This window comes from Cnephaeus nilssonii (genome assembly GCF_951640355.1).
Source record: "Cnephaeus nilssonii genome assembly, chromosome: 9".
Lineage (NCBI taxonomy): Eukaryota > Metazoa > Chordata > Mammalia > Chiroptera > Vespertilionidae > Cnephaeus > Cnephaeus nilssonii.
The window spans coordinates 83,302,627-83,329,523 of record NC_137080.1 but is presented as its reverse complement, the minus strand read 5'-3'; the positions used below and the strand labels follow the sequence as shown (position 1 = coordinate 83,329,523).

At 43.1% G+C, this 26,897-nt stretch overlaps 1 protein-coding gene across 3 annotated transcripts in view; it reads right to left on the bottom strand.

Moving 5' to 3' along the window:
* Positions 1-26,897, bottom strand: part of SUPT3H (SPT3 homolog, SAGA and STAGA complex component) — a gene marked incomplete at its 3' end in the record, with an annotated part of 452,601 nt that overhangs the window by 62 nt on the left and 425,642 nt on the right. For 2 of the 3 annotated variants that reach the window (XM_079780446.1, XM_079780448.1), the window contains exon 12: positions 19,115-20,433. In XM_079780446.1, coding sequence (XP_079636572.1) covers positions 20,392-20,433 — 42 coding nt within the window. Of the gene's footprint in view, positions 1-19,114; positions 20,434-26,897 lie in introns of those variants that run through there. The other variant, XM_079780447.1, reaches the window with a different exon arrangement.

Genomic DNA, 26,897 nt, shown 5'->3' with positions numbered 1-26,897 from the left:
AAAAAACCTAAGTACCACACATTAGTAACTTTATTTGGGGAGTGTCCGTAGCGAGTTCCAAATAAACCACCGGCTGCCAGCGTCAGGGCTGCGCGCACTGGCCTAATTGGCCTGTAAAGAATCCTTCCAGACCGGGCCCTCGACGTCCTGGAAGCAGAGAAAGTGGGCCTCTGTGCAGTTGGAGGCTGGAGACATGGATATTTCCCGAGCCCCCAGCTCCACTCTTCGTTAGTGGTTGGAACTGACCAACGGATGATAAAGAATGGATGGCTCTTAACTGTAACCGTAACTTTCTAATTTAGCCTCGGCTGGAACTTTCTAATCGCCAGAGGTACATCTACAAACGGAACTTTTCTTGCTTTTTGGGCAATCACGTAGATGGAGATTAACCCTCTTCTTCCCCCAGGCCCTAAACATTATTTGGACCGAAATGTTTAAGTCAGGGGTTTCGTGTAGACACAGCTTAAATGAGTCATTAAGAATTTTATTGGTTAGAGTAGGCATATTTTTTCCTAGTAGACATAATGACATAACAGTAATAAAAATGTAATATTCAAGTAATTGCTGTAATGTAATTATAGCTTGGTCATAAAGTGAGATTAGAGGTCTGGGATGGCTGTTTTGTGGGTGTGTGTTTTAACGTCTGAATGCAGTCTCCGAGGTGCCGGTCCCGTCTCCCGGGGCTGCTGGTGCAGTCAGTTCAGCACATACCCAGGTGGCCGGGAGCCCAGCTGAGCCAGCACTATCTGGGCGTCCTGTTTACCCAGTCTGCCCTCGCTGGACACTGGCATCCTGCCTGCCTCGGATACCTAACCATCGAAGTAACTGAACACAGTGTTTCTGGTCTTCTACAGACAGCGAAAGGGGGACAAAGAAGGCCAGGTCCTCGCGGGGGGAGGGCCCAGATGGGGCCCAGGTGCCAGCCGGGAGCAGTGGCATCTGCCCACAGGGCGCTGGGAGCTCTGCTCTCAGGACTGTGCTGGGCTGCCCGGCTCTGGCTGTCTGAGGGGAGGACAATTTCCAGATTAAGTCTGAACAAAAATAGCTGGATTAGGCATTTCCCCCAAGTCTATTTTATCAAAGGGCTTGTCATCGCTGGAGATATTCTTTGAACTGTTATACATTTCTGTCTGTGTTTTTTTTTAATCTAAACACAACATTTAAGCAAAAGAAGTGCTTAAACATTTGCAAACCAAAACAATAACAATACGTTGATTAACAATATTTACAATGAATAATTAAAAGAGGACTAGGTTTGTGTCTGTGGTTTGTGGGGATATGATGTGAGACTATGTAAATGTACACGCCTATCTGTCTTTCTCCCATTGATGGTCTCTCAGTGCCGTGACTCCATCTGTTTATTAGCTGTCATTCTGTGTCCAAGAAGAGCTACCACTTCCTCCTCTATTTATCTACTTACTTATACTGTGGGGACTCAGGGATATTTATTTTATTCTGTGGTGATAACCCGTTATTGTCATTTACACTCAAATTGTTGCAGATTTGGCCAGTTGGGAGTCTCTTCAACCTTCCATGTCTGACACGTACCCATGGCTCTTTGACCAATTTCTTACTTTCTGGTGAGTTAGGATGTTCCAGGCTCATTTCCCAGGCTCTTTCCCTGCCCTCGTCCTGGAATCAGCCGTTTCTCCAAGGAGCCTGAGTACCGCTGCAGAATGCTTACAAGCTAAGATCTGGGTTCCAGGTAAGAACATCCCTTTGTAAACGTGTAAAATTTACTTCCAGAGTGATTCGTCCGTTTTGGTAGGATGTAGGGGGTCTTATAAAGAGCCGGGCATGCACCAGAAGTGAAGGGTCCTGAAAGAGGTGGAAACTGAAGAGGAAATCAGCCCCCTTGCCTCCAATAATACACACCTGTCACGCGGTTTCTGCGAATTGCTAAGATCCTTAGGCTTTTTCTCCCTCTAAGTCTAATCAAATACTGTTCTCCAAGCCCCTGGTAGCTCTTGACGTCTGCTGACCCATGACTCAGTCACACACCAACCAGGTAGAATATTCCACAAACTTAGCCTCTTGCCAATATCTGTGGCCTTAAGTATCCATGGTCTCTGAGTGCAGGTGTGTAAACCACACACCTACAAAGCTCAGTCCTAAACACAAGTGGCCACCTGCAGCATGTCTGTGCCACCTTTTGTGGAGTCTCCTTCTACACCTTGAGTCTGTGGTCTTGTTTTCCACAACGGTGACAGCTGAGCTCAGGCCTCAGGGAACTGGGAGAGCCACTGAGTCCGCGGTGGCAACAGGGGCCGGAGCCAGGCTGGTCGGACAGAGTTTCTTCTTTCCTTAATGCCCTTGAGCGAGGTCAAGGGAAAGCAAAGCTTGGGATTTGACGGATTCAGGAAAGTTGTTGGCTTTCACTTGGCATCTGCATTCCTACTGCTTGAGGAATGCTATTTCCCCCCTAAACTTCTATCTCATTAATCTTGTGTTCAGAGCGTTCTAACCCTATTAGTGGGGTAGGTGGCTTCTGTTCCAATTAGCATATGTTTCCGTAAGTGTTGAGTTGGGGAAGGGGGAGGAAGAGGCAGAATTTCTAAACTTTGACCTGGAGGGACTTGTACGAAGGTGTGTCTGACATGAGTATAATACAACTGAAAAGGCTCTGGTAAATGGCAAGTTGTGGCTGGCTCTCATGATTTATGCTAAGCAGAATAAACTCTGATGGAAACATAAAATATTTCCAAACTTACATTTTAGTCACTCAATACACAGAAAACGCATTTTTCTTCCTTAAAAATAGATATTTAGAGCACTGAGACTCTTGAGAAGAAAGCAGGTTATTTACTAACTTTGTAGTCGCCCATGTTACACACTTCAAGTTTAAGAGTTGACAATGTTTTGATATTCTCAAATGAAAATTTGATGTGATGCCCTGTTTAAATCCTATTACTTTCCACTGACAATTTGAAGGGGGGAAGGTCAGGACAAGGCTTCCAAAGCCAAATTGTTTCATTGTTTAAATATCGTCAGGCTGGTTGCCTAACCAGAAAATGCAGACTTAAACCAAGGAAGCTTATTTTGCGAGCAGGTCTGTCACCATGTACAATATGTATTACCAGGAGGTAAACAGGAAGTGCTGAGTTGGCTTGGTTTACTCCTACAGGCACAGAGAGAAATAAAATCAGTGTTTACCAAATGGAAAAGCACAAAGTTGGTACAGGGAGAAATGCTATTTTCATGCTTCTAAAAAGGTATTACAAATAACAAAGTTTAAAACCTGTAATTAAAAACTATTTTAAAAAATGCTTTGATTAGGTTCCCTTCAAAAATAGACATTCTTGGTTGAAATAAATTTCTTAAAGGTCTGACTTCCACTTAGGCTTGTTTCCCTAATCCATACCCTATAAACGTCCCTCTTAAATAAGACTTCAAGAGTAAAAAGTGTGCCTTCGAGTCATTTAGCAGAATTTCAATGCTCCCACTTAATGGGTGGAGAATCCAAGGCCCCAAAGTTAAAGCAACTTATCAAATGCCACATAGCCAGTCGGGGCAGGGAGAATTTACGATCCAAGTTACTCATGAAGCAAAAGTCATAGATGAACTGAGTTTCTTAGTGCCAGGCCTAAGGACACAAACCTTGTGGTGAAGGGGTTAAATGCATTGTTGGTGTAGTGTTGACCAGAAGCCAAAATCTTGGTCCTATGGGTCCAAAGTTAGTGGACTCTTCCACCTTCAGAAAGGACAAGACCCTTTCCTCTTTTGATGTCAATGGCTTCAACTGAAAAGTGAGGCGATTTGCAGTTCTAATATTGTGAATCTGAGAAAAGAAAGGACTGAAAATGCTGATATGATCTAGGGAAGTAAAGAATAAACGAATAGAAATGAGGATAGATTATTTTGGGCAAGGGTAATTCATAATATTTAAACCTAGCAGGGTTGTCTGAGGTCAATTAAACTTTAATAACCCAGATTTCAGACCAACATCAACACTCAAACCAGGAATAGCCCAAGAGAAGAATGGGCAAAGGACAAGATTAGGCCATTCAAAAAAGAACATCTACGCATGGCCAATAAACACATGGAAATTGTTCAACCTCAAAGGCATCCAAAAATGCAAATAAATTTTGCTTTAAACTGGAAAAAATAAAAGAGGGTAATGTTATCCAGTGTTGGGGAAGGCACAGAGGAACTGACTTTCAAACACTGCTGATGGGAATGCAAACTGGTAAAGCCCAAACACAGGGCCTTTTGGGTATGTGTCAAATTTTTTTAAATGAAGACTAACTTCGATTTAGCAATTCCGATTCTAGGAACTTACAGTAAAGGAAATAAACAGATTTCCACAACCAGTTTAGTGGATTAAAAATGGGCACAAATTCTTTGCTGTCCTCCTCCCAGGAAGTAGAGTCTTTGTCCCTCCCCTTTTAAGCTGCACTGGCCTGGTGGCTCGCTTTGACTGCACGCTATAGCAAAAATGACTTGGTGGGACTTCTGAGCCAGGCCTTACGATGACTGGCAGTTTCTGTTTCATTTCTCTTGGAAACCAGGTGGCTTTTAATCCCAACTACTCTGAAATCACCATGCTGGAAGGAAACCAAAGCTTGTCTCAAGCGAAAGGAAAGAGGTGGAGGTCCGAGGCTCCAAAATGATGAGCAAAACCTTTCTGATCCTTCCGGGCAGCTCAGATGCTGGCTGAATGCCGACCAGGTGATGCCTAAATCTCTGACCCCAGAATCACAAGAAATAACAAATCACTGCTTTAAGCCACTTAGTTTTGGGATGGTTTGTTATACAGCAAAAGACAATTGAAACAAATAGGCAGGCTCACCCCATCAGGCCAGGAACCACACTGGCCGAGCTGCTTACTGAGGGCACAGGGAGTAGGACTGGCGAGCTGAGGAAGGAAGTCATAAACACCAGCCATGGCCAGTTCCAGAAATGACGACACAGTGGCTATGGGTATTTCTTCCTTACTTGAATATACAACACATTTATTTAGGTATTAAACTGTTGTATCGTAAATTAGCTAATGAGATACAAGACGCCTTAATGAGCCAATTAATTAGGAGTCATCTATTGCTCGAGACCCAGAGGAAGGTGTCTCTTCCAAATCTCTGAGCATCCCATACGGGAAGTCTCCCGTATTTATACTTTCAGAGCCTCTTTGTTTGCAGATATTACAAAGGGCTCTGTGTGAGTTATTGTTACAGACAGTTGTAACCTTGCATACATAATGAGTTTGTGCTTGGCATAAGAATATGGGGATTGTTATCAGTATTAGTCTATTTTAGTCTATTACATTGGATGGCTAGCTTGCAAGGTCAGACAGTTAAGTTTATCTTTTTCTATTATTTGAACTAAAAACAAAGTCATTTTTATAGAATAACAGACTGTCTTAAAGTGATAGAGTTTATAATGACAGAGTTTACAGGACTAGGGACTATCTAACAATAGCAGAGAGTTTCAAACAGCAGTTTTTTTTTTTTTTATACAAGATGGAGGTTACTATGCTTTAAAACAATTCTTTTTCTTTATTTCCCCCCTCTCCCATTCCCCTATTATCTAGCATATGAGGTATTGATAGTGGTTATCTCAGTAGTTAAGTTATAGGATATCAAAGGGGGAGTACGACTCAGAGAAAAAAACAAATACCATACCAAAATGGACAATATCATACTTTATAACCTTTACAATATAACCTTTTTATTTTAGACTAGTTTTACATTTATAGAAAATTGGAAGATAATACAAAATTTGAATATAATCACCGTGTACCCCCACACCCGGTTTCTCCTACGCTAATAACGTACATTAGTATGGTACATTGGTCATAATCAATGAACCAATTTTGGTACATTATCATTCACTGAAGTCCATACTGCATGCAGATTTCCTTCGTTTCTGCCTATTGTCCTTCCTCTGTTCCAGAATCACATCGAGGACCCACATCACTTTCATGTCACGTCTCCTCTGCTCCTCTTGGCTGTGGCAGTTCCTCCAAGTTCCCCTGTTCTTTATCGCCTGCACAGCTTGGAGGAGTACTGCTCAGCTATTTGGTAGAATGCCTCTCCATTGCGACTGGTTTGATGCTTTTCTCATGATTAGACTGAGGTAATGGTTTTTGTAAGGAAGACCACAAAGACATTCATGTCCTCTTTGGAGGACAGGGTCAGCGTGCATCATGTTAGGTAGGAGCATTGTGTTACTGTCTTTCTTTGGAGGCTTCCTAAATACAGTTACAAAGGGTAGACTGTGGTTCTTGGTACTGTGTTACCTTGGTGAAACTGAAACCACTTTTCCACGACCCCCTGGCCTCTATGGTTGGGCAAAAGAAAAATCTGTGGAAGATTTGGGAGATGGGAGTGAAGCAGTTACTCATTCATTGGGGTTGGGTGTAGCTGCAGACATGGAAATGCTGGTAGTTCCAGCTTGTCCTCACCTTCCTCTACTCTACATCTTCTTCCTGGCTGAACACCCTGCTTACCCACAGTGGCTCCCACTCACGGCCAGCCACGTGGTAGACCCCAGGGTGGCAGGTCACGGAAGCATGGCTTCCTATGGGCTTTCCTATGCAGCCTCTTTTGCCAGGTGGCTGTGCTTTGCTTCTCAAATTGATGGGTTAGTGATGTTTTTCTGATTCTTCAACTTTCTTCTTAGGCCTTCACTTTCCCAGCTCCTCCCATAATTAGGTAAGATCTGTAATAAAATCTTTATCCCACAAAGGACAGTGGTTCTGACTCTGTGAATGAACTCTTGACGGGCACAGCAAGCTATGAGAGGCTCATCTTTGACCTGAGAACAACTATAAAAGCTGGACAACATACAGAACAATTGTGTAATAGTTTCCTATACTGCGGCAACAAATTACCACAAATTTCGCAGCTTACATAAAACGGACAGGTAGGTCAGAAGTCTGGTATGGGTCTCTTGGACTAAAACCAAGTCTTCTTTTCTGGAGGTTGTAGGAGAGAACCGGTTTCCTGCTCATTCAGATCATCAGGAGTGTTCAGTTCCTTGTGGCTGTAGGACTGAGGTCCCATTTTCTTGCTGGCTCTAAACTAATAGCCATTTCAGAGGCCACCACATTCCTTGGTTTGTGGGCCCCTTACTTCACCTTCAAAGCTGGCGATGTCAAGACCTCATGTCACATCTCTCTTACCCACTGTTCTGCCTCCTTTTCTGTTTTGAAGAGCTCATGTGATTAGAATGGGCCTGGGTGAATAATGTAGGGTCATCTCCCTATTTTAAAGTCACTTGATTAGCAACCTAATTCCATCTGCAACTTTAATTCCTGTTTGTCATGTGATGTAAAACATCCGCAGATGCTAGGGATTTGGGTGTGGACATCTTTGGCGGGGCACATTGGATAGGAGGCATCAGTAAAAAGCCAAGGTAGTCAGGATTTGAGAGACCAAGGTACTGAAGAAAAGGAATGTTCATTTTTTCCTCCTTCAGGGAATTTGCCAATAAAATGTGAGAAGAAGAGAAGCCAAGCAGAAAGAGGGGTCAGAGTTTGCAGCAGCCTCTCTGGGCTGGGGAGGCAGGGGTAGGAGCTAGGGGCCGCCAGGGCAGCTGAGGGACTGAGATCTCGAAGAGGAGCAAACTGCAGGAAAGTCAGCTTATAATTCTACATGCAATTTCCCCTTGAGTATATGTCAGCTCCAGGGTTGCACATGTGTGTGAGAGCAGCATCTGGGAGGTTAAAGAGGTGAGAAGACATCTCATCAATCTCGAGGGGGTAGGGGAGTCAGAGGCCAGATTTTAAGGATCACCAAGATTAAAGGGGGTTGGTGAACCCCACAGGCTCTCAGCTCAAACCCTAGGGATACTTTCCAGGAATAAGGGCAAAACAGAAATATATCCAACTGTGGCCCCATCTGTCAGAGAATTAAATCCTCTTTGGAGGACATCACCATCCACTGCTTCTATATTTTTCCATGTACAATGTCTGGCCTCCAATAAAAACTCCTAAGTATAGCAAGATACAGAACCAAGTGGCTGAAAACCAAGAATGTTTTCCCCATAAAATCAGGATGTCTGTTCTCACCACTCCTATTAAACAGTGTGACAGTGAACTCTCACTTAACCTCATCTGTAAGTTCTGTGACTTTGAGCAAACCAAGGTATACCAAAACCAACTTTACCATAGGCTAACTGATACAAACAAGATTTAAGTTCCTACAGCATCTCATGTACTGGGGCAAGAAGAAATGAAAAGTATAGTCCTGGCTGGGAGGCTCAGTTGGTTGGAGTGCTGTCCTGTACACCAAAAGGTTGCAGGTTTGATTTCCAGGCAGGGCACACACATAGGTTGTAGATTTGATCCATAGTCGGGGCACCTACAGGAGGCAACTGATCGATGTTTCTCTCTTTGTCTCTGAAATCAGTAAAAACATATCCCCAGGTGAGGATTAAAAGAATAAAAAGCATATAGATTAGAAAGAAAGAAAGAACACTGTCTGCATTTGAAAAACATGATCATGTGTGTAGAAAGTCTCAAAGAATATACAGAACAAAACAATAACAAAACAAACAAAAAAACACACAAGTGTGAGATTGTCAAGCTTGCAGGACAAAAGTTTCCTGTACAAAAATAGATTTTTTCCCTTTATATTAGCAATGAACTGGAAATGGAAAATAATTTTAAATCTTTCTTATAGTATCAAACATAAAATATCCATGGATAAATATAACAAAACTAGAGGCCCAGTGCATGATTGAATCATGCACATTTAGGGGGGGAGCTGGGTGCCTGTCCACTGGTGCACCAAGCCTTTCAGAAGCCTCTGGCGGGGCGGAGGCTTCTGAAAGGCCTGGTGCCTGAGCGGACAGGCACCCAGCTCCCACGCTTTTGCTTTTGATCACTGGTGCACCAGGCCTTTCAGAAGCCTCCAGCGCCACGGAGGTTTCTGAAAGGCCTTGTGCCTGAGCAGACAGGCACCCAGCTCACCCGCTTTTGATGGTCTGCAGTGGGAAGTGAGCTCGCTGCCCCAGAGGCCCCTTCTGTGCCGCAGCACAGCCATGGCGCAGACGCTGAGCTCGAGCCACCGCTGGCGTGGCAAGCTCAGCGTCCCACCGGACCAATCGGCCACCCCGGCCACCCCGAGTCCCGCCCCCCTGCGCCTCCTGGCCAATCGCGGGCATAGCGAAGGTATGGTCAATTTGCATATTTGTCTATTATTTGGTAGGATATGTACTAGATTTATATTCTGAAAATGATAAAACATTGATGAGGGAGATTAGAAAAGACCTAAGTAAAGAACTATGCCATGCGCCTTGATTAGAAGGCTTACTACTGCTAAATTCTTCCCAAATTGAGCTATTGATTCAAAACAATTCCAATCAAAATCCTAGGAAGTGTTTTGCAGAAATATAGAGAAGCAAAGAATCTAGAATAAAAAATAATTTTGCAAAAGAAAAGCTGAAGTATTCATTAGACTGATTTCATGATTTAGTAATCAAGACAGTGAGGTACTGGCACAAGAATAAACATATAGGCCAATGGAACAAAATAGAATCCAAAACAGACCCGCACATACATGGTCAATTATTGGTTTCAGACAAAGGTGTCAATTTAATGAAGAGAGAGATAATCTTCTCAACAAATGGTGTTGGGACAATCAGAAAACCATATGCAGAAAAGGAACCTCAACGCTTACTTTGCACCACATATAAAAAATAAACTCAGAATAAATCAAAGACTTAAAAGTAAAAGTTAAAATTTAAAATAATAAGAATAAAACATTGGAGAAAACCTTTGTGGCTTGGGTTAGATCAATATTTTTTAGCTAAGACACAAAAAGTATAAGCCATAAAAGAATAAAAATTGATAAATTGGACTTCTTCAAAATTAAAAACTTCAACTCTCCCAAAGACACTTTAAGAAAAGTAAAACCTCAGACATAGAGAAAATATGTTAAAAACACATTTCTGTCTCTAGAATATATAAAGAACTATGTTGTAATAAGAAGACAAACAACCAATCCTAACACATATAGTGAGCTAGGTGGCGTCACCACTGAACGGGTGACCGGTCACCATGAAGTGCATGGAGCACCTTTTGGTCCCCCCTCTCCCCCAGCCCCTGAGCCGCTCACCATGAGGGGGCGCTGGCGGCGGGGTGGACTGGGGACTGTTGAGCGGCGGTGGCGGGCTGCTTTGTGGGGTGGCCATGAGCTTAGCGGAGCAGTCACCCAGGCGGCAGCGAGTTTTGCGAAACAGTCGCGGGGCGAGGGAGTTTCACGGAGCAGTTGCAGGGTCAGGGGAGCCTTGCGGAGCAGTGGTGGTGTGGGGGCAGTTTTGCGGACCGTCCAGCCGTGAGCTTCGTGGGGTGGCAGCAAGCCTCACGGAGCAGTCGAGGGGCCGCGAGCATCGCGGAGCGTCCCAGGGTGGGGAGCTTCACGTAGAGTTGCAGGGCGGCAGAAGCCATGTGACGGAGGCCAGGCTAGGCCTAGGGACCCTAACTGTGCATGATTTCGTGCGCGCTGGGCCTCTGGTTTTTAAATAAATGGACAAAAGATTCAAACAAACACTTCAACAAAGAAACAATATAGATGGAAAATGAACACATGAAAAATGCTTACTATCATTAGTCATCAGAGGGAAGCAAAGTAAAACCACCGTGAGATCCACTATCCACCTATGGGGATTGCTAAAATTAAAACTAAACCATCCAACCAACCAACCAAACAAAAAAATAGGTTATACCAAATGCTGGCAAAAATATGGAGCAACTAGAAATCTCACATTTCTGGTGGAATATCAAATGGTACAGCAATTTTGGCAATTAAATATTCACTTACCACATAACCAAGTAATTCCACTCCTAGGTATTTACCCAATACTAATGCACACTTAAGTCCACACAAAGCTCTGTCCATCCATGTTCATAGCAGCTTTCTTCTTCTTTTTTTTTTAATTGGGGCTTTATTCTTAACTAGAGGCCCGGTGACGAAATTCGTGCATGGGGATGGGGGGGTCCCTCAGCCCGGCCTGCACCCTCTCGAAATCTGGGATCCCTCAGGGGATGTCCCACTGCTGGTTTAGGCCTGATCCCTCAGGGATCCCTGCAGGATTGGGCCTAAACTGGCAGTCGGACTTCCCTCTCTCAATCCAGGACCACTGGATCCTAACCACTTGCCTGCCTGACTGATCATCCCTAACTGCCTTTGCCTGGCTACCTGATGGCCCCTAACTGCTCCCCTGCCTGCCTGATCGCCCCTAACCACCTTTGCCTGCCTGCCTGATTGCCCCTAACCATTCTGCCTGCCTGCCTGATTGCCCCTAACCACTCGCCTGCCTGCCTGATCACCCCTAACTGCCTCAGCCTTGGCCCCTGCCACGGCGGCTTCATCTGGAAGGATGTCCGGAATGATGTCCAGAAGGTCGTTCCGCTGTCCAGTCTAATTAGCATATTATGCTTTTATTATTATAGATAGCCAGTCATCCAATGGAAAGGTCCATTCAATACTGAATGAGTAAACACATTGTGGTGCATCCATACAGGGAATACTCAGCAATGGAAGGGAATCAACTACTGATTCACACAGCACTGCCGAATCTCAGAAGCATTCTGCCAAGTGAGAGAAGCCAGACAACAAAAAATCCTTGAAATCCAAATTCATGTAGAATGATTCCTTTTTATTTGCTATTTTTGAAAAGGTAAAATTAGAGAGATAGAAATCAGATCAGTGGTTGCCAGGAGTTAGTGATGCCATGGTAAGGGGAGAGGGTCAATGACAAAGAAACAGGAAACAACTTTTTGGTGTTCATGTACCCTCACTGTGGTGGTGGTTACACAAATGTGTTTATTTGTCTAAAGCCACTGAATTGTACTGTACGTAAACTGATATCTAAAAAAAGGAATATATTCTATTTGTCCTACCTGAAAAACACTATGCCCTGGCCGGGTAGCTCAGTTAGCTGGAGCATCATCCTAATACACCAAGGTTTCGGGTTTGATCCCCAATCAGGGCACATACAAGAATCAACCAATGAATGCATAAATAACTGGAACAAAAGATAGATGTTTCTCTCTCTCTCTCTCTCAAATTAATAATTGAAAAATAAAAATACTATTGTAATATATGAAGTCATAAATAAATGCACTAAAAATATTAACCTGGAGTTGTAGTAAAAAGAAACTTTAAATAAGTAGTGAAATAGACATATTAAAAATTTGCCCTATCATTAAAGAAAACCTCACTGAATCATAACTCACTCTTGCTTGTGGTGGCCAAATTTCTTACTCTGTTGGAGATGCACTGTGATTTAGGAAGTACTGGATGTAAAGCCATTTAAACAGAGTGGTGTTGAGGAACACGGTTGAAGTTCAGAGGAATTAGGAAGGTCAAGGGGAAGCTCACAGTTGAGGCTGGAGGAAAACAACAGCAGCCAGGACAGAAGTGAGAAGAAATGAAAGTCCAGCAACATGGGTCCAGTGTTGTGAAAAATTGTAGATTTAAGGACTGATCAATCCATGATTCACTCAGTAAAATACTGACCAAGTGCACTATGTGTCAGGCCCGTTCCAAGTGCTGGAGATGGGGCAGTGGGCAAAATAGGCCGTATCCTTAATCTTAGACAGGCTATATTCTAGAAGGAGGAGACAATAAACAAAATAAATAAGTATAGGAAATGGTATGTGTTCAAGTGAACAGCAACAACCAAAAGCAGGGGAGGGAAATAGTGTGCTAGCGCGGAGGCCGGGGTTTCAATATTTAAAAGGGCGGCTAGTGAAGACTTCACTGAGTGACAGTGTGAAAAGACGTGAAGAAGATGAGAGAGCCATGAGGGTAGACATTTAAAGGGGGGTGCTTTTGAACATGCAGTAATCATGGGGTGCTTGGCTAATATCATCTACTTTGTTGAGATCCATTTAGTTCCCATAATAATCCTATAAAAAGATACCACTTAATGTGATAACTGGTTATGAGAGCTTATAAACATGATTTATAGAATACATATAATCTTGATTTCAACTGAACAAGAAACATTTGAAATCCAGCTGAAAGAAAACCACACACCTCAATTTATTTTTAACTCTGACTAACCCTCCTCTCTCTAACCTGCCCCTCTTTCAATTTTCATTATGCCTGATTCTGGAAAAGCTGAATGGCACAGTTTCATGTTAATACATTGTTGAGTATTATTAGTTGGGAAAGGGGTTTAGAAAAAACAGAGAGGAAATAACCTATCCATATGAAAACAATAATCACATAATATTTATTGTCTGGGATTGAAATGTTTCAAATACGCAAAGCAATAAAATGCCAGGAAACGCAAAACTTCCTACTGTTAAAAAGATCATAAATTTTTCCAAAAATAAGACGTCTGAAATAAGTTCAGGTGACAGGTTATGCCAAAGGAAAAACACCCTGAATGCTGAGTTAAACGGCCCCAAGCCTTCAGGAGGCACAGCCCCTCGCTGCTGAAGAGCTGAGGCGACTGGCTGTTACTGTCAAGCACAGAAAGCAGTGGGGCCTGTGCCCTGAGCCCGATAGTCACTTTCAACAGAAACACACTCACTAACCCATGCATTCAATAACTTGCATTTTTCCTATCTTGTGAATTAAAAAAATATGTAATGTTAAAAAGCTACCAGGATTCTATGATCACTTTTAAATGAGTTTATATTTTATAAATCACAATGGTGCATATATGTATTTATTTAATGTATATTATACATCATATATATTGTATATGTATATTTGAAACAGAGTGGTGCCCATGTGGGCAAAACATGCATAGTTAACCTACACATAATTTAATCTAAGTAGCCTCATGAGCCCCTTGAAGACTTCTGATGTTCCCCACAGGCCCTTGACTCATTGTTTGGGAATTTATAGACTCCATAGTGATTGCTTGGCTTTCATAGGTGCTAACGTATTTTTTTTTAAGTGAAAACAATGAATAAATGAATGAATGAATGAACAGAGAGACAGAAAACAGATATTTTTATCGCAAGCTATTCTTGGGTGATAAACAGTTGCTTCCAGTTCACAAAAATCTCATTATTTTCAGTCTGAACAGATCATCGTATTTACTTTAAGGTTGGTGGAAATGTTATTTCCATTACCTTTAAGGAAATTTTATCCTAAAATGGTTCATTGTCTTTACAGGAAACAATGGGAGAGCTAGCAGGTTTTCAAAGACGGTGCTATATACAAAAGCAGCGAGTGAGTCTAGGATTCTTTTTTACGTTTGTGTAGATTACGTTTGAATGGGACAGGACGGTTCCTTAAGTCTTGAGCAGGATAAGTGAGATTGAGCTCCTCTCTTCCTGAGACCATTAACCCCTTCAAACAGCCTGAAGTCACAATGCCCACTCAGAAAGGCCACAGTGGACCTGAGGATGGGGCGCTCTGCGTTGGTTTCCCGGAGACACTGTATTTGTTTTTAAGAAAAAGGTTGTGATCATCTACAGTTCAGATTTGCAGCCAAATAAGTGAAACAAGCATCGATAAGAGATTACACAGAGATTTAACAACAACGAAAAGGATTCTGTGCTTCTGCTTAAATGGATTTTTCTGTTAACCAACTAACAAATGTTTATTGAATACCTAGTGTGTGCATGTGGTGATTACAAAGATGTATACATTCAAGACTTGCCCTCAGGAAACCCTTAATCTGGGGCAGGCTGCAAAGCCCAGGGAGAGATGATTAGGGACACTCATAGGAAGGATGGAGACCAACAGGGAGGTAGAGGTGAGAGCAAGCAGCAGGTCTAGGCACTGAGGCGGGCAGGAGGTCTATTGGTGGGAAGGAGGTCACCGTGGAAACCTAGGAAAGAGGAAGCGGGTTGATTTTTCCTCCTGTTCACAGAAACTCACACTACACATGGCAGGGGAAAGGCGCCCAGTGATCTCGCACGGCCCCACACAGGCCGCTGGGGTAAGATTCCACGGCCGTCTGTGATCACCGAGGAAGTGGCCAGCCAGCCAGTCTTGGGAGGAGCTGCCTGAGGTAGTCTCACCTGCCACCTGGTTGGCGGGGAGGGAGGGGGGCATGGCACAGTGGGCCGCCATCTCCTTTTGGGTATGGATGCAAACTAAGAACTGCGTGGCTGCCCTTCGGGGCGGGAGCCTCCCTGACTCACGACTCCGTCATCAGGATCAGGCCCTCCGGCTGGGCGGGTATCTCCCCGTGGCCTAGGAACAGGGGAGGCTGACGCCATGGGGATCTCGCTTATGCTGCTGCCAGGGTGGCAGTGTCGCTGCCGCGTAGGGTCTGCTTGCAGGAGGGGCACATACAGGTCAGGGAGGAGTGACGGGGACTGGCCACTGCACTGCTGGGTGGACTCACTTCTCCCAAGGAAAGTGGCTGGAAGAAGTCCATCAAGGCCACTCGGAACAGACAGCTGCAGGCCCGCAGGCCCGGTGGCCGGTGCGCTGCAGGGGATCTGAACAGGCAGACATCAGAAAATGACTTGTGCTGAGGCAGCACAGACCTAGGGCTTGAAGGGAAAAGGATGCCAAGCCCTGAAGAGAGGAACAAGGATCACTGCTAACTCAAGCTGTGCTCAGCCGCCTTCTTCTTGACCTCTGCTCACCGCGCCCCTCCAGCTCATGGGCCTCCTGGGCCCGGAGAAACGATGACCTCAGTAATGAGCAAACACCGGCCAGGGGCTGTGGCTAGAGCTCCAAGGACTGCGTGGGGACTCTGTGCCACGGCAGACACATGTACACAGGTGGGGACTTTTATAACACGAGGTACATACCTGCATGAAAGAATACAATAGCAGCCTAAGTAACGAGAACTTTCTGGAGAGACCTCATCTTCGCAAGGGGAGGCTTGGTACACATGGACCTTTGAGGCCATTTCGTTCATAATCTGTATAATGATGCTTAGTATGTGCATTCATCATATTTATTTATCTTACGGCTTAAGACATTATAGAGGACTTGGCATCATTCTATGTAATTATATTCTATTATACATTATACGATATTCTATTATATACACACTACTTGGCCTTAAAGAAGGAAAGTTAAAATGGATTTCTCTTGTAATCAGGTTTTTTAGTGCTGAGAAGTGCTGCCAGGTTCGGGAGCAATCCTCTCTGACAAGCCCCTAGAACTCTTTATTCGCGAAAACTCCATGCTGTGTCTCAGTGGTTATGAGCGTGAGCCTTGGGGTCAGCGTGCTGGGCATGGACGCCAACTCCACCGTGGGTGCGTCCGCATAAGGCACCGAGCTTTCTGTTCCTCAGTTTCCCCCCTGCTGCCCAAAGGTGACAGGGAGAGCAATGGGTGTTTCTGGTGGTGGGGTTGTATTTAGTGAGACAACCCACACAGTGTTTAGCGCACAGGGTGGCATATGGTGTGCCATAATTGTGTCAAACTTATTAAAATACTGATACAATATATCATCATTTTTAATAGCAAGTACAGTGTTACTTGGTATACGTAAAATTATGTAAGCAATCACCTTGATTATTCATTCTTCCCATATTTTTATTTTCCTTTGGAAAAAAATGAGAATAGTGAATATTGTTGGGTGGTGATGAGCAGAAAAGAGAACATGAATATAACGCTCCATACAGAATCACCATGGTTTCCAACAATGAAATACTGTATGTGGGCTTCTCATGACTTTGTAAGAATTGTTTTAAAATCTGCTTCAATTGTCAAAATTCCCATGACTTATGACAGCTTAAATATTTGCTATTTTGTTCCAAAACACAAATGCCAGTCTCTTTCTTTGTTTCTCTTTTTAAGTGCTATGATATCACTGTCCTATTCACAACACGAGAGACTTGCTTGAAGAGATATGACTTTTTAATATCCGAGTTTTTAAAGGCATCTGGCCCTTATTTAGGCGTCACATTTCCCTCCGGCTCCTGCAGGCACGGTTCTGTTGCTGAAGCTCGGCTGGCTGCCCTCTGCAGAGCCCCTGCTTGATGAACACAGCTCCCCTCAAACCGCCGGACCCCACCCCTGCCACTGCACAATCAGAGCACACAGTTTCCCTGTGGCTTTCAAATAAATAGATAAAAATAAGAAAATAAATTGCTGGACACTCAGCTTTATGTGGGGGCCACTGCCATGACATGTTCAGTTTGATGCCTGATATTATTTGCAGAAGTGTTTATGTACTATGAAATGTTCAGCCAGAGCATACAGGAAACTGTAAAATATTTTATGAGATGTGTACATGGTTGATGGTAAAATTTTAAACGCAACCTGGGACGGTTCTATCTAAATTCCAGGAGGACAGATGAGGGAATAGTTTCTCTATAGTGATTCCGTTTTACACAAGGGGTTACATTAACTGGGAAGAAATATCTGATATGGGAACTATATAAATTCTTTTTCATGAAATTAAACTTTATAATTTCTAGACAAGTAAACATATTTTCTTTCAGAACAAGAATCACCAGTTATGTTTATTTGTCTTCTACATGGTAAAAGCATTAAATGTGAATTGTTTCTTATTTTACAGAAACAAAGGACAGACAGTAATAAATGAAGAATTTTCCCCACATACAGAAAGTACGTACATAATTTAAAAAATATTTGTACTTTTGTTTTTTTAAATAAAAATTCTTAGTTCTAAAATGGGAACATTATTATTTATTGATGTGAGAGAGAAAGAGAGAGAAAGATCCATTTGGTGTTCCACTTAGTGATGCACTCATTGGTTGATTTTTGTCTGTGCCCTGATTGGAGATGGAACCCACAACCTTGGCATAGAGGAGGACGCTCTAACCAACTGAGCTACCTGGCCAGAGCTGGAACATTATTTTTGGATCTCAACTATTGCAATGTGTGAAGACAGGAAGGTTAAAGACATAGCTTTAAAATGACATGTTCACAAAGTCGAATTTTCAAATTCAGGTGAAAGGAGAAATCTTTCTATTTCCTTTACTCTCAAAGCTATGAGGCACTGTCAATTTCCCACTAGAGAGGCAATTTACTGATTTGCTGATTTTATTTTCAAATTTGATCTCCAAAACACAAGCCTACAAAAATAGGAACTATTTTGTGTATTCACATTTGATTTAGAGAGCATGCTTTTTGTGTTTATTTTGTGTTTTACTTTGTTTTATAGCATGTACCTCATAAAGTCATTGTGAAGATAGAAGAAATGCCAGAGGTCTGCTTCCTGACACGAAGCAGGTTAATTCCCCTCTCCCTTGCTTGCAGACTTCTTTTTTTAAAATGTTGTTGTGTAATTGACAGATTATTTAATTAATATCAGTCCCTTTTAAGAAGATTTTAATATAACACATCTAAGGTACACATGCCATAGAAGCGACGTGTCTTGGTAATGTCGTAGCAAGCCCAGCATGGAGCACACCGCGAGCCTGGGACCTGGGGCCAGGACCTGGCTCTGGTCTCCCTGCCTTTGCTGAGCCATCTGGGGATGTTGGTTTCCCTCCCTGGGCCATGTGTTTGAATGTGTGAAACAAATGGTTGTTTTCAATGATCTTTAAGACCATCTTCTGCTCTAATATTTTATGAATCTACATAACATTTTAATCTTTAGAGAGAAATTTATTGAAGTCACATTTTCTGAAATGTTCCTTCTTTTTTTCTATATTCACCGCTTAAGGAAATTTTATTTCACTTCGAATTTAGTGTTGTGGAAAGAGTTAGAAAAAGAACCTATGGGTAGAAAAGTAAAAAAAGAATTAAAAATATTAATATTGAGCAATTATGGGGACATGTAGGCTGGTTCAGGAAAGACATAAATGACCTTGTTTGATTCTAAATTCAGCTCACTGGCTTATGATGGAAAGTGAAAGGTTATTATATGGACTTACTGGGCAAAACCAGATTTTATAAATAATTACCTGTCAGACTGTTCAAGATAGACAAACATACGCCAGACCAACAAAAACACAGACCTGTCATATTTCTGAGAGAAATGTACATTGAGTCTTCCTTCTCTGGGAGTATAAGGAGATCAGGTAGAATAAAATGAAGGGGAAAACCCTAAACCCTATATTTTCTGCCTTGTGCATACTTTAACATATATAATGTGGGAAGAGAAGGAATTTTGATGTGAAAAAATAGCCCCTGAAAATTTTATACATCAATAAGCCAGGCAGATTGAAACCAAATACAATAAATGCTGTCGTTTTAAAAGTTAGGATGTTTACTGCAAGCTTATAATTTTCTATGATTAGGGATGCCAAGAAAAATAAGAATGATGATAAAAAGAAAAGTTTAATCATACATTTTAACAACACAGATGGAACATCAAAACCCTTTGGAAATTTCTGATATTATATATCTGCACTTTCTGTCCTTGACATAAAGATTTTTTCCAGAAGGACTAACATAGAACAGGTAAGTGATAGTTAACAAATGGGAATAATGTGGCCCAATCATATTAACTGGGCTGCACAATGACTTTGGTCACCAGACGAAACCTTTCATGTTTCTCATTTCTGTTTCTATTAATTCTTTACAAAGGCTGTCTCAGTGTGAGTAAAAGCCATGATAAAAGCAAAATTACACAAAACTCCTACGAATTTAAAGGAATAACTTCCTGTGTTCTTTTGCAATTCAAGTCTAATCAGGAACTGTACAATTACGTCTGCTCTATTTTGACTTGTTCCCGAGGGTGCCGGTTCCTCGCTTACTGGAGAGAGCATAGATGCCAGAGGGTAGCTCAGCTGCTACTGGCAGTTCCTGTCCACATGTGCAGCCTCGGGGAGGTGGTGCTGGGAGAAGGCACATCCTCGCCCCTCTCCTGAAGGGGAGGGTGGGTGTGAGAGTGGTCGGCTGGGACGACAGGGACAGGGAAGGAGAGAGCTGAAGATGGGGAGGGGGTCTGGATGCGGGAAAACACACGCCAGGCAGATATGCAGAGAGCTGGGTAGAAGGCATGGACATGACACACACTGTAAGTGGGAGCAGGGAGGCGAGGATGGGAATAGAGTTCATCAGGTCCCCTCGAACTTTGATTCCTGTGAGTTTATAAAATAGACATCTGTCTCTAAAGTCCATGTGGATGTAGTCAACGAAGTTGGAAAGTAAAGTGCAAAGGGAAAGCTGACTGTCCTTTTAATTTTGTTTCCTTTGTCCCAAACTTGGATTACTAAATGCATCAACTAAAACATAGACTAAACACTGAAAAAAAAAGAAAAAGAAAAAAAGACACTGCTTTTAAGATATGTGAGCTGAGGGCAGTAAATCCATTCCAAATTAAAATTTCAAAATTGTGTGATCCGCATTCTTGTCCACCTACACACTCTCCCAAACATCCTGCCATTAATTAGCCAACGGCCCGTCTAGTAAACAAGACTAGGCGTTGAGGGGGCTGGGGAAGAGCTGGAGTCAGCCCCTCCGTAGTCACAACAAACCAGCCCACTCCTGAGGGTGCAGAGAAGGTCAACGTGTGCTTTACTTTGTCCACGCTGGAGAACAGAAGTCACCTTCACGGAGCATCGCCTTTCCTGTGGTCCCAGTCCCAGCCACGTCAGCAGGCCAGAAAAGCCATCCCGTTCCTGCGGTAGGCACTCTGTCGAGAAGAAGAAATCTGCAATGAATTATCACAAGTCGACCAAGAAAGGAGGCACGACGCAAGGAGAGCTTCGTCCTGTGCTGTGGCCGGCTGGCCGCACTCTAACAGGGGCTTAATCTGAACAGTTCTGGTGGCAAAGCTCTAGCAGCTGCTTTGTCTATTAAAAAGTCAATGTGGTTTAACAAGTGGCTAGTGATCCTATTTTGGGGGAGAGGGAGATAGGCAAAATAAGACATCCCGTTTTGTTAATTGCCTGGACTTGGTTAGGTTAAAGACATGTTGTGTTGAATCTGTTTGTCCTTTGTAAACATGTGTTCCCTATTGGACATGCTCAAGAATCATTTCTAACTAAGTATCTTAATAGTCTATAAATTACTGGCTCATTATAGCCTTCCAAGGCCTAATTTATAGTCTCCGGGCAAAGCTCTGGGAACAGGCACTAAAGAGGCCGTTTCTCCCCCTGAAAACGGTCTCTAAGGAGTTCTGTACATTACAGATGTTATAGAAAGCTCGAATCTCATATACCTTCATATACACACTTGCACATGCAATGTAACTGTGGATTTTCATGATTGGATAAACAGTCCCATGAAAGAAACTGGGAACGTGGATGCTAATTACAATGTATTTCTTCAGACAAGGTAAAATGCATAACTTTTCATCCCAAGAGCTGTCTCTGCCCCGGAGCTGGGAGAGCCGGGCTACCCAGGCCTCTGAGCCTCGCAGCGAGACCAGCGTGGAGCAGAACTGAAACCCACGGCGCAGGAGTAAAATGAGCCCTTTCACCACCACACGCTCAATATTTAAACTATGAAGTCACATTCAGACAATTCATAACCCTCAATTAGATGCCATTTTTCTATAATGTTTTCAGAAAAGTGGAAACAATTACAGAATCTGTATCAGGGATTTTCCCCTCTAAGGTAATAACTCGGGCTATTCTGGAATCTGCACACTTTCAGTCCAATAAATTTACCGTCAACAGCATATTGTCAGAAATGCAGAATAAGCTTTTATGATTAAGCTAATGCCATGAACGTACTGTACAGTTTAATTCTAAAAAAAAATGACTGAAATACATTTTTAATTACATTGCAAAAAAGGTAAGTGAACCCCAAGCTTTTAAAGACTTCTACCAACATGAGGTGAAACAAAAATGTTTTTTTTCCCCAATAACATTCTGTTAATCATAAAACCAGTTCACTTCACATGCATCCCTTCCAAACAGCCGGCTTGTACGGGGTTTCCTGTGGTTGTCAGGTTTGGAGCGGGGCTGAAATTCCATCAGCCGCGATGCTGCCACGCAGCTCACTCCGGAGCAGCGGCGCAAGGATGAGAAAACGGGCACATTCCTGTCCACTCCGCAGGGCTCTCCCGTGAGTTCGTTCCTGACATCAGGCTTTTTGTGCCAGAGGACACCTCTGGACTGGAGCAAACATCCTAACAAGAACTAGAAAGTTCCACGTCCACCCCTGAGAGCCTGCACTGAGAGCAGTGTTAACTGCATTCCTCAGAGAGCCACAAATAACTCGCAGCAACGGATAGAGTGTCTTCCCGCAACCACAGGCGGGAGCCTCAGGCCCCCGCACAGCCTGCCACCAAGGCTGCCTGAGAAGCTTCCGCCCCAGTAATACTTTGTTTCTGGACCTTGGTATTTTAAATTTTACAACCACAGTGACAACCTTTAACATAACATAATATTTAAACACAGGGACGGTTTACATGGAGATTAATGGACCTGGAGTCCAGCCGGATTTCTCTTCCAGGTAAATGGCTGAGTGAGCCCTCCTGGAGAAAGAAGTTTGGTTCAGGAGAAGAGTCTTGGCTGACTGTACCTAAGAATTTACCGAGTTTAATCTTTCCAGGGTGGGCAGTATGAAGTGGTTCTCCCTAGGACTGAAAAGGTCACTTTTAGAAAATCAATTCACCTTTGCAAACAGTGAAAAGATCGCAGGCTTATTTAGTAACAGATCCCCAGTAGCCAAGCTGACCCAGATTTCTGGACGAAGGTTTTCCTATTCTAATTCTAAAATAAGGAGGAACAAACATGCATGTATAATTAGCGAAGAGCAATTTCAGCAAACCAATCCCCCAGGGTCCCTCACCCTGAGTCACTGCTGTTCCTTTTGATGTACAAAGGATGTGTGCTGTCTGTGTAGGGTGATTATGGGAACGTCGAAAATTTGGCATCTTTTCCAGAGTAAGCAACTTTAAAGGAAGATGGATGAAGACAACTCATCTTTGTGTCAACTGTGAATTTCTCTTTATTTGTGTTGCAAATGTTGAAACTAAATTTAAACATCGCTTGGTGTGAGGGCCTTCCAGAGGCCACATTCTCACGAAACACTTTGTATCCCACTTACTGTCTACTGTCAGATCCTATGACTAATTCCCAGTTCTGTATCTTCACAGACACTCTGCAGACCCTGACCGGAAACAGCCAGGACCACACCTCACTACTGAAAAGAATAAATCAATCAATAACCAAATCAAGCTTCCCCAATAAACCAGCTTCTTCTGTATGCCACTTAAGATTTATTATTGATTTAATAAAGGTATGTACTCGACTACTAGTTGCTCCTATGTGAATTTGTTGAATAGCTCAGACATTTTAGCATATTACCAGTAAAGCAGCAAAGATAATAGGTTGTTTTTAAAGGACCAATTACAGTTACTATATCTTTTTAAAAAAAATTGAGGATCAAGTGAGCTCCCACCTTTTACATTCATTTATTCACTCAGCCCCAAATTATGACCTGTTACCAGAACCTCAATATACCTGGATAAGCAGACACAGATTCTATCTACTGCAAGGGCATGGGTGGGGAAATTAACTCATGACTGTGCACTTTTAAAGTATGACTTTTTTTTTTTTGCTTATTTGAATATGGATAAGCTAGAGAAAACATTTAAATCTCAAATTGGTTTACTTCTGCTTTGTTTGTGGGTCATCTAAATTGCACATTTTAAAGAATATACATTACTATGACAAAGTAAAAGATTAACATTTATCTTAAGCAAAAGAAGGTATTTTACAAAACATATCCTGTTGTTCCAACTTGAATATACTTGTGTGTGTTATTTATGCCACAGTCTAAATCTGTCCTCCACCCAGTTCAGATGTACATTTTATTCTCACTACCACCTTTCCTGACTCTTTCCTACTTTCTCAAACTTGAAATAAAACAAGAGTTTCATTGTAGGGACTGACATCAGCAAGGCAGGCTAGAGAGTCCCAAAGCTCATCTCCCACAAAAACAATAAACAAACAACTACCAACATGCAGAAACAGCTCTGGGGAAGCTCTGGACTGCAGCAAAGAAGCAGAGCCCTGTGGAGCTGAGCAACAAGCCTGGCCACTTAGAAGTGTGGGAAGCATTTTACCTGCGTCACCCCACCCCCAGTTCAAGCAGCTCAGCGCAGAGGGACTCCCTCAGGTGAATGTTACCCCAGGGGAAAGAGGAGCAGGAGCACCTCAGAAAGTCTCATCACTGCCATGGCCATTTGCAGCCTCGGCTACAACACTGAACCTGCTGATGGAGCTACATGGGATCCCCACGGCTGTGTCTCCTCATGGGGGCTGGGCTGCTGCTGCTGTGAGACCTGACCCAGGGCCCCACCTGATGCTGTGCCCACTCTCTGCTCTGCGTTTGGACACCACAACACCTCACCCTCTATGGACTGGAGCTGCTGCTGCTGCTCTGTGTCCTGCCTCTCAGATCCCAAGTCACAGCTTTGATCCAGCACCACTGGGCGGTGCTCCTGCAGCTGCTGCTCTCTGCAGACCCACTCTGTGAGTCTGACGTCATGGCACTCACTTGCCATTAGTGGGCAGTACTGTTGCAGCTCTATGTCCCATTCCCTGGGTCCTGAGTCATGACTTTGACCTGGCATCACTGAGGCTGAACTGCTGGTGCTCTGCCCCCTGCCCCCTAGGGCCAGAGTCGGGACTTTGACCCACCATTCCAGGGCATCTGCTGCTGCACCCTAGCCACTGCTGGGGTTCCCCACCCTCGGGCCCAAATACTGTAGTGAGTCTCAGAGACTCAGACCCGGGTTCCCCAGGAGACCTGCACATGTCTGCATCTAAGACACTAGCATTACCATTGCAGCAAATGCACCTGTGCCCCAGGACTCAGGCACTGCGGTAGTTCCACATGTACCTGACCCCAGCACCCCAGCTTTACTGCTGCTCTGAGTGCCTGAAACCAAGTGGGATAGCCATGTCTAGCGCATTTTCCTACAGGCAAAAAGGGCGACCAGGAAGACCCCAGCAGCTCTGCCACTGAGGACCCCAAGAGTCCTAGGCACCACTGCCACTTGCAGGACCTCCACAGTCTTGGCCACCAAAGACCATGCAGTCTTGACCAATGTTGACCTTGGTTGATGGGTGTATGGAAACTATGCCACTGTGCTCTCCCCAGAATCAGAGATGCTGCATCCACCCAGCCAAAGCCCTCATGGCCACCTTCAGAGAAAGGTCTTTCCTAACCAGTGTTAGTCTTTAAAAACTATAGAAGAGCTGACTGCTCCCTCAAATGCACAGACATCAATGTAAAGCCACTAGAAACATGAAAAAGTAAGGAAACATGATACTGTCAATAATTTTCCAGTACCCAACTCCAAAGAAATAGAGATCTATGAGTCAACTGAAAAAAAAATTAAAAATACTTATTTTAAGGTAGTGCAGTAAGATTCAAGAGACCACAGACAACCCAATGAGCTCAGGAACTAAATGCATGAATAAGATGAGAAGTTCAACAAAGAGAGATAAATCATAATGCACCAAACAAATTCTGGAGCTGAAGGATGCAATGAATAAAATGAAAAATGCAATAGAGACCTTCAAAAAAGGCTTAATCAAGCAGAAGAATTAATCTGCAAACTTGAAGACAGATCTCTTAATATTATCCATTCAGAGGAGAAAAATAAATAAGAATGAAAAGGAGTGAAAAAAGCCTATGTGAATTATGGGACAACATTAAGTGAAACAATATTTGCATTATGGGAGTCCTAGAAGAGAGAGAAAGGGTCTGAAAAGTTAACCAAAGAGAGATTTTGAAAGAATTAAGAGTTTAAAAAGAGTCATCACATAGAAGCAAACCAAGACAACATTCTCAGCACGTTTCTCAGAAGAAACCTTGCAGGCCAGGAGGGAGTGGGGTGATATATTCAAATTGCTCAAAGACAAAAACCTGCCAATCTAGAGTACTTTACCTGGAAAAGTAGTTCTTAGGTAGAGATATAGACAAAAATGGAGGGAATTTATCACCACTAGGCCACCTTAAAAGAAAGGCGAAAAGGAGTTCTTCAAGATGAAACTAAAAGGATGCTAATTAGTAACATGAAAACATATGAAAAATATAAAATCCATTGATAAAGGTAAATACACAGATAAATTCAAAATAATACTGCAATGGTGGTATGTAAATCACTTTGGACTCTAACATATAGGTTAAAAGACAAAAGTGCTAAAAATAACTATAGCTAAAATATTTTGTTAGTGAAAATACAATATAAAAAGATGCAAATGGTGAGATTAACAACATAAAGTGTGTGTAGGGGAGCAAATAAATGTGTAGATCTTTTTAATGAATTGAAGTTAAGTTGTTATCCACTTAAAATACACTTATAAGATGTACTATAAAAGCCTCTTTGTAAACACAAATTAAAAACCTATAATAAGTACACAAATAATAAGAGAATAGAATCAAAGCATACCATTATCAAAAAAATCACCAATTCTCAAAGAAAGACAGCAATAGCGGAAGAAAGGAATGAAGAAAGTATAAAACAATCAGAAAACATTTATAAAATGACAATAGTAAGTCCTTACATATATAACATAAATGTTTTTAAATTTCCAATGAAAAGACATTGAAGTGCCTGGATGGATAAAAAGAAAAAAAGAGACCTAAGTACATACTGCCTACAAGAGACTCACTTAAGCTTTAAAGACATTCACAGGTTGAAAGTGATGGGATGGAAAAATGCTAATGAAAACAAAAGAGAATAGAGGTAGCTATAATTATATCAGAAAATGTAGGCTTTAAGTCAAAAGCTGTAGCAAGAGATAAAGAAGGCATAATCCTATATAATAAAGAGGTAGTATGCAAATTAACCCTCATGCCCTCACAAGATGGCTGCCTACGACCAGGCCAGCAGGGCGGGTAGTGAGGGACGACCAAACAACTGAACAGTGGGCTGCGTGGGGTGACCAGGCCAGCAGGGGGGGGCGTGAGGGGTGAGTAGGCTCACGGGGGGGGGCAGTTGGGGGCAACCAGGCTGGAGGGGTCAGTAAGAGGTGACCAGGCCGGTGGGGGGGGGGGGGAAGTTAGGGGTGACCAGGCTGGCGGGGGGGTGTAGTTGGGGGGCGACCAGGCTGGCGGGGGGGTGCAGTTGGGGGCAATTAGGCTGGCAGGGGGTGCAGTGAGGGGTGACTAGGCCGGCGGGGGGGGGGA